Raw genomic sequence first — 13259 nt, 5'->3', positions numbered from 1 at the left:
AGGGTGCCATGGAAGAGTTAAATGCTCATAATTAGTGCCAGCACCTCTTGCACAGACAGCTGTCTTCCAGATCACTCTCCACTTAGGCTTTGCAGTGAGGATCCTGACCATGCAGCCCCTCATTTGGCAAGCAGCACTGCCAGACTCCTGTGGGCTGCTCCCTGGGAAGCAGAGCCATGCTTGCCACTCCTGGAGCAGAGCTTGTCCCAGAGTGCTGCACGGAGGCCCTGTGGCTGCCACTTGCCTACGTGACCTGAGCGCAGGAATGCAGAGACAGGGGAAATCTGAGCATAGCTCTCATCAGCAGTGTTGCTCATTTCGTAGCTAAACAAGCACGTTCACTTGCAGTTCAAGCTGTCTGCTGGGATTTCAGAGAAACTAGCAAATATTTCCATTTTCTTTCCTGCCCCTCCTTCAATCTTACCCAATGTGTCACTGCCTTTCGACTAAATCCTTCACTGCTGCTTTGCAAGGAGGGGTTCTGCCAGCTCATCCCGGCTGGCTGTAAGCCCTATCCTTTGCCATTTTAGGTTTAAGAGAGTGATGCCCTGCAGATGCTCTCTCTCCGTATTTCCTTGGGTCATTCAGCTGTATCTTTTCCTTGCCCCACTCACTTTCCAAGGCTTTTCCACAATAGGTGGGGAATAGGTAAGAAAGGAAACTGGTTTTATCCAGCTGCTTTGAGTGCTGGATGTGACTGCAGCTCCTCTTCCCACAAAGAGGAGAGGTTTCAGTGGGAAGACTCCTTCCTGGAGAGGCTGGAGTGGGAAGGCAGGACCATGGGCATTCCTGCACTTCCACAATTGCAGGCTGGATATGGAGGGCAGCACCTGAGAGGAGGCCTGCCCCAACTGCTCTGCCTGACACCTGCAGCAGCCACAGCCTGGAGCCATCTTTCATCCCACCCCATGTCACCCAGCACGTCCCGCCAGGCTCCGGACATTCCCTCAATGCACGTGGAGTTCCACACCCTCCCCAATTTGTGCAATAAGCTGATCACCCTTGGCTCTCATGAGCTCATCACACCTATTTATACACAGGGTTAAGACCACGGGCTCAGGGGGCTGCAGAAACCACGTTATTAATTGCACAGTGCCAGATGTGGGAGAGGTTTCCCAGAATGAGTGCAAGCAGGACAGGGGCGTCTGCCCTGGAGTGTTGCAATACAGAGATTAAATCCTGGACAGGAATGTTATTAGATGAAAACAAACCTTTAGGAAACTTACACCTCAGCTCAGCTGCAACCCTATTCTCTACACGGTGCTTAATTAAACCCAAGCCAGGTCAGGGTGAAGCATTGCCCATGTCAGAGGATCCTGCTGCTCTTACATCAAATTCCAGAAGGGATTTCACCACTGCCTTCAGCCTGGGTTAGGAGACACACACCCCATCGTTTTCTGAAACCTCGGGGTAAATAATCCTGTTCTTCCATTCTCTCCCCTTTCTCTGTAGGAAAACGTCTTGCTTGTGCTTGCTCTGTGGACAGACCTGTGAAATAGTTCTCTTGATGGCTTTAAAAGCCTTCAGATTTTTTTTTTCAGGATATTTTCATTCTTAACCATCACTTGGATCACGGCCAGTAAAAAACATTCACCTCTTAAACTTTACAGCCTGGTACCATCCTCACCTTCTCCTGCTCTGCTTATCTTGGTGTCACTAAGGAATGCAGGACTCAGCCCGAGAATTCCTGCGGGCAGAGGGGCTTTGTGCAGCCCTGAATCGCCCCCGGGGAGGGGGCGTCTGCTTCAGCTCTTTGCATCGCGCGTGTGAAAAGGCTGACAGGAACGCCTGCCTTTGCTAACTGCTCCCTCAGGTTGTCACCGAAACTCTCAGAAAAGCGGAAAAAAGAATAAAAGGCGACATGAGAACAAGCCAAAGGGAATCACAAAGGGGAAATCTCTTCCTGCTGTTAGCAGATATTTCAAAGAAACCTGTGAACGAAGGCTGCTGCCTACCCTGGGAAACCTCCACCAGTACCTGGGCAGCAGCCTGAGATGTAGCACCATAGCAGAAACATTTCAGATGAGAGTTTGCAGCTAAGCAAAGAAATACCATGTAATACAATGGGAAAATACAATACCTGCCACAAAAACTGGCCAACGGAAAAAAAAAAAAAGCAGAAACAAAGATAGAAAATAAAAATAATCAAAGCTCATTTTCCGAGGGCGCTCTGCCTCTTGCAACAGGTTCCCTGTATCACTCAGAAATCAAGGGCCTCTGGACAAAGAAAACCTCCACCTCCCTTCCACCTTCCCAAAGAGGAGCAGCTGATTTCCCAGTCTGACAGTCTGCTCGACTCAGACTCCAAAATTAAATCAGTAAGGATGAACTCATTAAAACCAAGGCAGCTTTTGGCTCACCGAGTTTCCTGGAGTATTTTTTGCAAGATATTAAAATCAATAAGATAACAAATAACCCTAAAATGCAATGAAAATTCACAGTCTGTAAATACTGAGCTAAGGGCAGCAAACACGAGTATTTAATAGCCCAGGGCAAAGCCAGGCAAAGCTTCCCAAAGAGGAGCGCCGGCGCTGAGGGAAGGCAGGGTTTCCACCCCTTATCCCGAATTCCTCAGATTTTTGGGACCTGCCCCAGTTTGCCCTTTGAACCGCGGCGAGCAGAGCCCTGCAGGTACCTGCGGGCGCGCACGTGCCGGGCCGGGCCGCCCCGCTCCGCCTGCCCCGGCTCAGTGCGGGATTAGCCCCTCATTTAGCAAAACATCTGTCTTGCCCTGGAGCCATTCCGCAGGGGAACAACGTGCGCACCCCGGCCAGCCTCCAAGGGAACGGCAGTGGCTCCAGGGAGTCCTACTGGAAGCCCCTATCTCTGTTCTGTGGATGTTCTGGTGTTTTTCAAGGCTCTCTCCCCACGCACACAGTGGCCCACACGGTCAGTAGATAAGGTTTCCCTAATGTGTACTTGCAGACTCAACGCTTTCGGGCAAGCAAGACCTTTATCTGCACTTTAGCACCGAAGTTTACAGGTCGGTGCTGCCTTCATGTCAGGGATCTGTTTTGTTGCCCCGATAAAGGAAAAGCAGTGACTACTGTTCTCCTTGGAAATTTTAACAACTAATTGTCCTACAGTAGCAACAGAACCACTCTTTTTCTTTTACTTTGGAACAATCTCCATCAACTCATCCCTTTCTGTTTCCCTGACTTTATTCTCTGCTCTCGACCTAATTACTGTTTGAATTGTGGGAATGCTGAAAAACCCAGCTCGGGGCAGGTCCCTCAGTGGGAGATGGTTTATGTTGTCAGTTTTACTTATCCAGCAATGATGAGAGAAGTAGCAGGAAGGGAACTGTCCCAAGCCATGTGGTACACAGATGCAAACGGAGAACACAGCCCACGCACAGCGGGGCCAGCAGAGGCCTCCCAAAGGCCGTCGCACGGGCAGTGAGATGCCCTACGCCCTGCCCTCTCCATCGGCAGAGAGAATTCCTCTCTGCGAGAGGAGCAGGTGAGAGTTTCACTTCTGACATATCCTAAGGGCCTCCTTAAAAAAGTAATTTGTCCTGCGTGAACTTTCGCAGGATTTACTCCTCAAGAGCAAGAGTCTTAGAAATTTAAACACTTGAAGCCCCTCATTGGCGCCTAAAGAGAGACCAAAGCTCATGTCAGGAGGCAGAGCCTCAGCTTTACATCATCCTGACCTGCCAACAAAGGAGAACAACAATTCCTCTCCCTCCCCCCGTTGGTGGAAGACGTGAGAGTCGGGACTATTGACACTGATCTTTTCCCCTTACCCCCCTCTGCTTAGACAAAGACAGACAGGAGCAGCCCTGCCCGAGTGTTGGGAAATAAGAGCCCTCCCACCCACCTCCTGCTAGGGCCAAGGAGCGGGGAAAGCTGCCCGGAGCCGCCCCCTCTCAAAGCTGCACGCGGGGGAGCGAGCCTGGAACAAACCTCGCCTGAGCTTGTGGGCAGAGCCGGGAGCAGGGAAAGCTGGGAACAGAGAGGCAGCACACGCCGGCTGAGTCACCCCGAGCGTATAAAATCAAGGCCGAGCAGTCGGAGCCGCTCCGAGCGCAGGCACGAGGCACCGGCACTTTTGGACAGGTACGTGCAAGCGGATGCGGTTTAGAGGCAAAGATTAAGATTAAATCTAAGATTGGAATACAGCAGCCCAATTCTTCCCATCCTCTCCCTGCCAATGTGCTGCGGAGCGGGAGATCCAGCGGCTCCGGTGACAGGGAAGCCCTGGGGCTGCTCGGATCTTGCACGGTTCCGCCTGACGAACAGGACACAGGCAAACACAACACATTATTTTGGTGCTCCGGTGTGTACTATTTTGCTGGTCCCTACTTCAAACCTGGGGTGGCAGCAAAGGATAACGGTCTGGGCAAGACCTGGCGTCATTCAGGGAAGAGCAAGGAGCAATTAAACTTTGGAATAAGTCTGAGATATTCCATAAGACGTGGGGCTTCCTTTACCACCCTACACTGTCATATATTTCTGGGCGAGGAATCATAATTTTGTTGCTGGGAAGCACAAAAGACAGCTCAACAAGAAAAGCACGAGTTTGGGGCTGGGGTTAATCCTTTCCTCTGACACACCTTACCTGTGCGGACTTCGCATAAGTCACTGAGGACTTTTTTTTTACAAAGACCAGAGCAGGGGCGGGAGGAGGAGGGAGCACGGCGGAGCTGTAGCACTAAATAACATGTTTCTTGGCTCTCAGGCCTTTGGGGCCCCGATCCAGGAGCATACTCAGTTTCTTTCTGACCACTTCCACTGAAATGTGGTTCGGGAGCTGCATTTTCAGTGCATCCTTTCCCAGCGGCTGGGCCGTGCAGAGCCTGTCTGTGGCTCTCATGTGCAGCAGGGCCCAGCCCCTGTGCCTGGCACACAGGCTGGGGGGCACTGCCAGCTGCTCAGGAGCCCCAAACCCCCTGTGCAGTCCCCACTGGGACTGTCCTCAGAATGGGACAGAATTGCCCTGGAGGCCACACAAGTCCCTGGTTTTTCTGTTCCAGCTCCTGCTAAGGAAAGGAAAATCTTTCCTAGGAAAGGCACTTTCCCCTGCCCATTCCAACACAACTCCGTCCAGTTTGGGGTCCTGAGCTGTAAAGTTTGGCAACTCCCCTCTGTCCTCGGATCTCTTAATTTGCTTTACACAACCTCACAGAAAACAGTCCCCTGCCACAGGTACCCTGGACCCGGTTGTTTGGAAAACTCTTCCCACTGGGCTGGCCAAACTGGACACTGCAGGACAACCTGCTGGCCCTGAGGGTCCTGGTGTGGGACACAACTTGGTTCATGCTTGCTGCATGAACGACTGTAGGCACACTTAGTCTAAGACTGCATGATACTTCTGTCCCCAAGGACTCATGTTTGCTTAGGCTTAATTACAGAAAAGCTATTAATTATCACTTATCACTATCTGGAAATAATAGGAAAGGGCTTATAAACTGTTCATCTTTTAAATAGTTTTTAGATGACTGGAGGGATTTTATTTTAGCTCTAAATGTTGTTTTGTTTTCCCCTCCCTGATACACAAAGGAAACAGATCTTGCAAACTACGAGCACCTCTGAGAAGGATGTTGTCACCCTTGCTCATCCTCCCTCTGCTGCTGGGGACCACAGCACATGGCCCGGTGAGCAGAGCAGCATCCAGGGATGTCACCACCTTTTTCCAGCTGGCTCAGGAGGACTCTTGGGAGAATGTTAATCTCACCAGCATGTCCTGTGAGGATCAGAGGAACAGGACCTGGATCACCCTGCAGCTGACCAACAGCAGCCTGACAGCTTTCCCAGTCTGCCTCCCGGAGGCCCTGCAGACCCTGGATCTCAGCAACAACCTCTTGGAAGAGGTGAATGGCACAGAGATAGCGAACCTCCCACAGCTGCGTGTGCTCTCGCTGAGGCACAACCACCTCTGGTCAGTGAGGTGGGGATCTGCAGCCCTCAGCAGTCTCCTCAAGCTGGACCTGAGCTTTAATAAGCTGTCATCTGTGCCATCCTGCCACGGCTCTGCCCTGCCTAACCTCAGGTGGCTGTCCTTGGCTGGAAATCCCCTGATTGAAATCCAGCCCCTGGCTTTTTCCTGCTACCCTCAGCTGCATGTCCTGAACCTCTCTGCAACGCTGCTCGGGCAGGATGACAGCAGAGGAATTAGGGACTCTGCTTTTGCCATCAGCACAGATCCCAACGAGGCCATGGACAGGCCTGGAAGCTCCATCAATGTGCTTGATCTGAGCGGGACCTTTTTTGAGAAAAGTAAGTTTCTGCATTTCCCACTGTAAAGACAGGGCTTGGTCAGACCCGGGGAGCAGATGCCTTGCTGGGATGATGGCTGCCATGCTGGCTGAGCCTGGAGTGCAGGGGAACACCCCACACTGAAAGCTGCAAACAGCTGGTCCAGGCGTGCAAGGCACTCTCACGAAAAGCAGCCTCCCAGAGGAAGGGCAGAGACCAAACACCATGAGACAGGACGTGTGGTCCCAGTGTAGTCACCCACCTCCATCCTAATCCCACTGTCTGCTACTGACAGTCATCTCCCTGTCAGCCCCGGGATTAGTTTTGGGAAGCACAGGAGGAAATTAGTTTCTCTTTCCAGACAGACTGTTGAAATCTTTCTTTGTCCCCACAGCTACACTCAGCTTTTAGAGCTGCACTGAAGTAGCACAGAGAGAGGCTTTTTGTGCCATCCCCGGCCGGCCGAATACTGAGGGAGGAGACAATCCCTGCCCCGAGCGATGCACAGGAGGCTGTTTCCCTCTTGCCGGCCTCCCCTGCCAGCCTCAGTTTATACCTGAGGTGCTGGGACACACAGATGTGAGATGCCTTCCCAGCTGCTCTCAGCCTGGGGCAGGGCCAGGGCCTCCTCAAGCTGGAGACTTCAGTTCAACTCACATTAAACAGCTGCACCACCAAATTTCCTCCATAAATTTGCCTAATCCGTCTTGTGGTAGTGAGTTACCCTATTGAGTCATGGGACAGAAAGGCCCTTTTTGTACAAGTCCTATTCTTTCAGTTTCATGCCTCTTGGCTCTTTTTCCTGTGCTAGGAGAAAGAAGTGATTTGCCTTTCTTGCGCCAGTCAGGACCTTGTAGACCACTTTCCTGAGCAGAGAAATCCTTGTTCATTTAATCTCACCCAACAAGAAATCTACTCCATATCTCTTATCAGCTTTGTTGTCCTCTTTTCCCCTCTTTTCCCCTGCCCTCTGACAGCCTGACCTGCGGGGACTATTACAAAAATGCAGCTGCATGAGTGTTTACATGCTGATGTATTGACTTTTGTTCTATTCCCTTCCCAAAGAGAATAAATGCAGAAGGTATACTTTATATCTATAACATAAAGAAGATACTTTATATCTATGAATTCAAACCCTTTTTCTAGGCAGAAATCCACGGGATCTTTCAGGTAATGGGTGTAAATATTTTTCTGTTTCAGTTCAACCAGAGTGGGCCAGAGATTTGGCCAACCTCAGTTCACTTCACCTGACAAACATGCCACGGTTAAGAAGCCTCGACAGCAACTTTTTCAAGTCTCTGCCTGGTCTCCAAGAGCTGCACTGTCAGGACTCACATTCCCTGGGGTTTGTGCAGACAGAGATGTTTGACAGTGCTCCTCATCTGAGCCATCTCTCATTTGAGAAGTGAGTTGGTTTTTTTTGTCCTTCCTCACATAATGCTGTCTTTGCCTCACAGCCTGTGGTGCCTGGGAGCTGAATTGAACAGTTTCTTATCTGATTTAGGAAGGAGGTGTGGTCTTGCTGTCCTTGCTATGTAAAATCTGTGACCTGGCCTGATAGAGCTGATACAGCCCAAAGAGGCAGCAAGGGGCTCATAGCACAATTAATTGTTTGCCTGAGGTTGCATCCATTGTGTTCCCACTCCTCTGCCTTATCTCCCTGTCCCATGGATGAATTCACCCAGCGCTGTTTAGATCAGCACAGATCCACTGAACCCAGCTTGTGATCAAGACCAGGCTTCCAAGGGCAATATCCACCTGAGGAGAAGCAGGTCTCTGAGGGTTCCCTGCTCTGCAGGGATCAGTGCTGACAGTTCCCCAAAACCTGCATCTCTGAAGCAGACAAAAATCCTGTCCTTTCCACTTTTAGTGTGAGAGTTTAATATAGTTCCTTGTTCATCATTAGTAAAAGCAATGTTTTAGTCCTCATTCTAGGGGTAGCACCTCTTGGTATGTCACATACCTGAAATACTAAGAGGGACAAAAGTCTGAAACTGATTTATCAAAATAAGAGCAGGTGAAGTGCACACAGAGCAGTCAGCATAAAGGAAAAAATCTGGAGAGCACTTTGAAACATTTTTATAATAGCGACTCAGATATAAGCATATCAGAAAACAAACACTAGAGCACTGGCTGTGCCTAGAAACCAGTTTCAGGAAAACAAACCCATACAAAGCAAAAATCCTATGGATTCCATCCCCCTTGATTGCCCTGCTGAATATACACAGCACTTTCCAACACTTGCAGAAATACCAGTTCAAAGTGCTAAAAATCATGCCCAAACTTTAAGGAATTCAAGTCCTAGAAAGAAGAGAGCATCCTCTGAGCATGCAGAGTGCAGGATGGTGGGTTTAATAACTGTTTACTGCCACAGGATCTGGGAATATTGCTTTGTGCCTTACACACACTACGGGTAAGGGACACTAAGCACACTCCAGTCGTTGGAAGGTAGCTCAGCGTTTTTTAATTATTGCGTTTGTCTTCTTGTAGCTGTAACCTGAGTTCCTTTAATCCTTGGAACACCAGTTCATCGCATGGCATCACCATCAGCTTGTACGGGAATCCTCTGCTGTGCAGCTGCCAGCTCTCCTGGCTGCTGTCCAAGCCCGAGAAAGTCGTTCTGCAAAAGTAAGTGAGCTCAAGAGATGAAACCATGCTCTTCAGACACTTCAGTGTGCAACTTGTCTGGGGACCAGACATTCACCACCATTCACTGAGTTATTCAAATTCATTGTGTGTTCTTCCCTTCTACAAGAGGTAGAAGTGCAAAATAATGTCCCTTTCAGGGACAAAGCACAAAGTGTTATTAGCTGTAGATTCTGCTTTAAGGTGAGAATATTTTCTTACTGTTTTGGACCATATTTCACATATTTCCATATTAGCTGAAGATAGAAAATGAGCTGTCTTGATGTGCCAGCGCCAGGAACAGCAACTGGGAAACTTTGAAAGATCTTTAACAAATTATTTTCTCCTCACCCTGCAACTTGCAAAGCTTACATCACCACCGGCAGTCGACAAACCCCCTCGCAAATAGCACCATTTCTCACCTATTGTTGTCATGCTCCCCTACAGTTTTACAAACTAATTACAGTAAGCTGCAGTTAAAGGAAATATTTGCATATAAATGGTCTCTCTTTCTTTTCAAAGGCCACCAAGAAGATTTGTCATTAAATCTCTCAGAGAGCAGGGAAGTAGATTGTTGAAATTACACAGTTTTTCATCGGGATTGGTTTAGCAGTTGCATTCTTTACCAGAATTTCAGTGTCTTGAGTAAATAAAGAATTCGATCTTAGTCATTTAGAAGTCCCGGGTCAGCCCACCTCCAGCTGCCTAAAGCAGATGGATTAAGAAGCCGGGGAATCCTGTTACAGCTGGCTGCATGTGTTCCCCTGTTACTGCTGCAGTCAAGTCTGACCCTTCGAGACAAGCTGAATCCCGATGCCCTTTGTTTAAGTTCACAGCCATTGTTGTATCAAAGGACACTTCCCCTCGGGCATAAGATATCCCTGCACCTTACAAATCTAAAGAGCCCAAACTAAAAGCTAAACTCCACAGTCAGTGCTGTGGAAAGCTGCCTGGACTGTTAAGGCAATCTAGCTCTGGTCTAGGTTTCACATTCTCACTAACATAAAGATGGTTTTGACACCAGGTCACCAATTCCAATCCAGGCAGCCTACATAAACTTGTAAAGTTCTTCTGGATCTTGACGATTCTGTTTTCCCTCTGCAGGGCTTGGGAGACTTTTTGCACAACCCAGGAAGATCCAGGCAGACCTTCGACATCTTTTTCACTGCTGGAGCTCTATGATAAATGCCAGTCAGAGAGCAACATTACACAGCCAGACTCAAACACAGCCCTTCCCGATCGTGGTGCTTTCAACTTCACCAGTGACGATGCCTCTGCTGTAGCAACAGACTCAGCTCTGCTGACCACAGATGTGACTCACACCAGCTCCCTAATCCAGAGGGATGCAAGGAGCACTGCATCATCCAAGCCAACGCTAACCAAAGACACCTATACCAGCTCCCTAATCCAGAGGGATGTGATGAGCACGGCAACATCCAACTCAATGCTAACCAAAGACACCTATACCAGCTCCCTGATCCACAGGGATGTGATGAGCACAGCAACATCCAACTCAATGCCAACTAAAGAAACCTATACCAGCTCCCTAATCCACAGGGATGTGATGAGCACAGCAACATCCAACTCAATGCTAACCAAAGACACCTATACCAGCTCCCTAATCCAGAGGGATGCAAGGAGCACAGCAACATCCAACTCAATGCTAACCAAAGACACCTATACCAGCTCCCTGATCCACAGGGATGCAAGGAGCACAGCAACATCCAACTCAATGCTAACCAAAGACACCTATACCAGCTCCCTGATCCACAGGGATGCAAGGAGCACGGCAGCATCCAACCCAACGGAGCCCATCCTAACAAATGCCAACAGTTCCTCCCATGAGAAAGAGGCAGTTACTGAATCCACAAGCAGTCCCCCTTCCTTGGCATCTGTAACCTCCTTCCCAGTTTTTCTCCAAGAGCTCTTTGCTCAGTCCCCAGACCACAGCTCCACAAGTCCAACTGGAACAGAACAGCTACAGAGAGGGCTCAGAACAACCAGCACAACTTTGCCCCGGGAAGGGCCATTAAACCAGACCACCAGTGATTATTCCACCAGAGGAACAGGAGTCCCCCACACCACCAACCACCACACTCACTCCGTTGCCACCCATGCCAGGGAAGGTGCCCCCAAAACGAGCCCCCCCCAGCTGGGCTCCACAAGGAGCAGTGCCCACTCAGAGCCTGCGCCCAGCACACCATCACCACACTACACGGATGACTACGACTACGAAGAACACCCGAAGGAGGGAGCCCCGGTGCAAACGGCCCAGGTCGCCTGTGACTACAATCCCTGCAGGCACCTGCAGAAGCCGTGCAGGGAACTCCAGAACATATCCCAGTGTTCATGCCCTGGCACATCGAGGGAAGATGAGATTCCAGACCCACCCAGGCTCAGAGAGGTGATTGAAATCACTGACAGCTCTGCACAGATACGCTGGTGTGCCCCATACTCAGTTGTTCACAGCTATGAGCTGATGCTTCGTGCCCAAGACAACGAGGACAGGCAGTTTGTCATGGACAACATCTACCCCACGGCCAGGCAGTACACTCTGTACAACCTGCTGCCATTCACCACTTACCATATCTGTGTGACTGCCTCCAACAAAGCAGGGTCAAGCCAGACAACAGGCCAGGAAATTCCAGGTAATTCGTGCACCAGCTTTACAACAAAGCCCAGCTACAAGTATGTTTTTGCTGGTCTGTCTGCAGCAAGTGGACTCTTTCTCATTACCACAATTGTTTTGTCTGTATGTCTGTGTAAGGCATGTAAAAAGCCTCAGAGTGAGCAGTATGGCACACACTTAGTCTCCTACAAGAACCCGGCATTTGATTATCCCTTAAAACTACAAACCACTAATTAGCTCTGGGTGATTGTTCGACGCATTCAAAGTTCACTATCTCCATCACCTTGGTGTGTTTTTGTGACACTCTGAAAGTGTCCTTCAGCAAAACTATGAACCATCAGATTCCATAACCCTGACGTTTCTAAGGGAGAGAAAACCACAAAAAAAAAGGAGAAAAACTAATAATGAAGGTAGTCAACCAGAAAAAGTCTTTGGACTCCTGTTCCTGTGCTAAGCAGCAGCAAGCCTGGACACTAACCTTGAAAAGCTGTTTTTGTAATCACCTACAAATAGAGTAGCATAAATTTCACACAGTGAGAGGCTGCCTGGCCAGCTGTCTGCCTCCAGTACCTCCCATGATCACAGTCAGATGAGAGCTGCAATCCAAGGTGCATTAAGCTTAGCAAGATGTACTCTGCTTTTATTCACAGAGCAAAGCTGGGGGTTCCATTTTTTAAAGGTATTATCCATAGAGTACAGCTGAAAGGAGTGAGTGGGCTCAGTGACAAGGTGCTGTGCAGATCTAACTCCTCTAAGTAAATGCAGTGGATGCAGATGATCAACCTAACTTCAGTTCAGGGAAAAGAAACATGAAATTTAATTATAGTCACAGATTGTGCAGGATCCTTAGGGCAGGGGTAATTGTTTGTTCTGACTTTTTATGAGGCTGTCCACAAGTGAGCCTCCCAAGTGCTTCCCCAAAACAAGCTCACAGGCAGTGGGGGGTTGCAGTGCAGCAGTGACACACAGAAGCGGGAGGGGAGCACGTTAACATTTGATTCCCAGTGGATTTTAAGCAGAGAGGATGTTCTGTCCCATCTACAGATTTAGCAGCTGATGATTTACCTCATACAGAGGCAAAAAGCCAAGTAATGAAGCAATTTAATGCATGTGCTGCTGAGGCCTGAAAAACCCAAATCCCCTGCACTAGCAGACAGTTCCGCAGACACCTTTCAAGTGAACTCTTGGGTGCCAATTTCTGTACAATAATAGTAAGAAATGCTGACAATCCCAACTTTGAGCTTGCCATTGGAATCCAAAGAGGTGTCCCAATGTGATGTTTCCCCATAGGCTTCAGTTCCAGGAGCTGCCTGTTCCTGCTGCAGTACAGACACAGTGCATAAAACCCCCTGAACTCTGAGGGGAAGGTGCTGTAGTGTGTGAAAGAGTCTCTGTTCCATTCTCTAGGGGTTTTTAATGCTTTCAGTATTACTGAAATAAAAGCCACAGAGCTACATTCTGGTTTTTTATTAAAGACATGGGTCTTGGTGTTGTCTTTACCATCGACAATGTTTAGCCTGAAAAATTAACTCCATTTGTTGTTTTGGAATGAACGTTCAACATGTAGTAAAGAAATGTTTTTATCATGTTAGGTTTGTGTTCTCTGATGTCCCAGGAGCTTTCATTTTGTATGTGGCAGAAGGAGGCTTGCTCCTTGTCACCACTTGCAGTCCTTTCCTGGGAATGTGTCCTCTCCCCAGGACTGCACTGGGAATGACCCCATCACTGGACAGACAGATTCCTGCCATGTGTGTCCCAAGTTTGGCTGAGCGCCATGACTCAAACTCGTAATAGAAGTGAAATGC

The 13259-nt window shown here is 49.0% G+C and overlaps 1 protein-coding gene across 1 annotated transcript; it reads left to right on the top strand.

Moving 5' to 3' along the window:
- The first annotated feature begins 3902 nt into the window (after positions 1 to 3902).
- On the top strand, positions 3903 to 12930 carry LRRN4 (leucine rich repeat neuronal 4). The gene is made up of 5 exons (XM_064415667.1): positions 3903 to 4061; positions 5505 to 6221; positions 7401 to 7605; positions 8691 to 8828; positions 9930 to 12930. Exons 2-5 carry the CDS (start codon positions 5543 to 5545, stop codon positions 11689 to 11691), a joined length of 2784 nt encoding a protein of 927 aa, XP_064271737.1. The 5' UTR covers positions 3903 to 4061; positions 5505 to 5542; the 3' UTR covers positions 11692 to 12930.
- The last annotated feature ends 329 nt before the right edge of the window (positions 12931 to 13259 follow it).

The sequence above is a fragment of the Passer domesticus genome, chromosome 3 (genome assembly GCF_036417665.1).
Source record: "Passer domesticus isolate bPasDom1 chromosome 3, bPasDom1.hap1, whole genome shotgun sequence".
NCBI classification, from domain to species: domain Eukaryota; kingdom Metazoa; phylum Chordata; class Aves; order Passeriformes; family Passeridae; genus Passer; species Passer domesticus.
The sequence above is the reverse complement of the archived record's forward strand: the minus strand, read 5'-3'. Positions and strand labels throughout refer to the sequence as shown.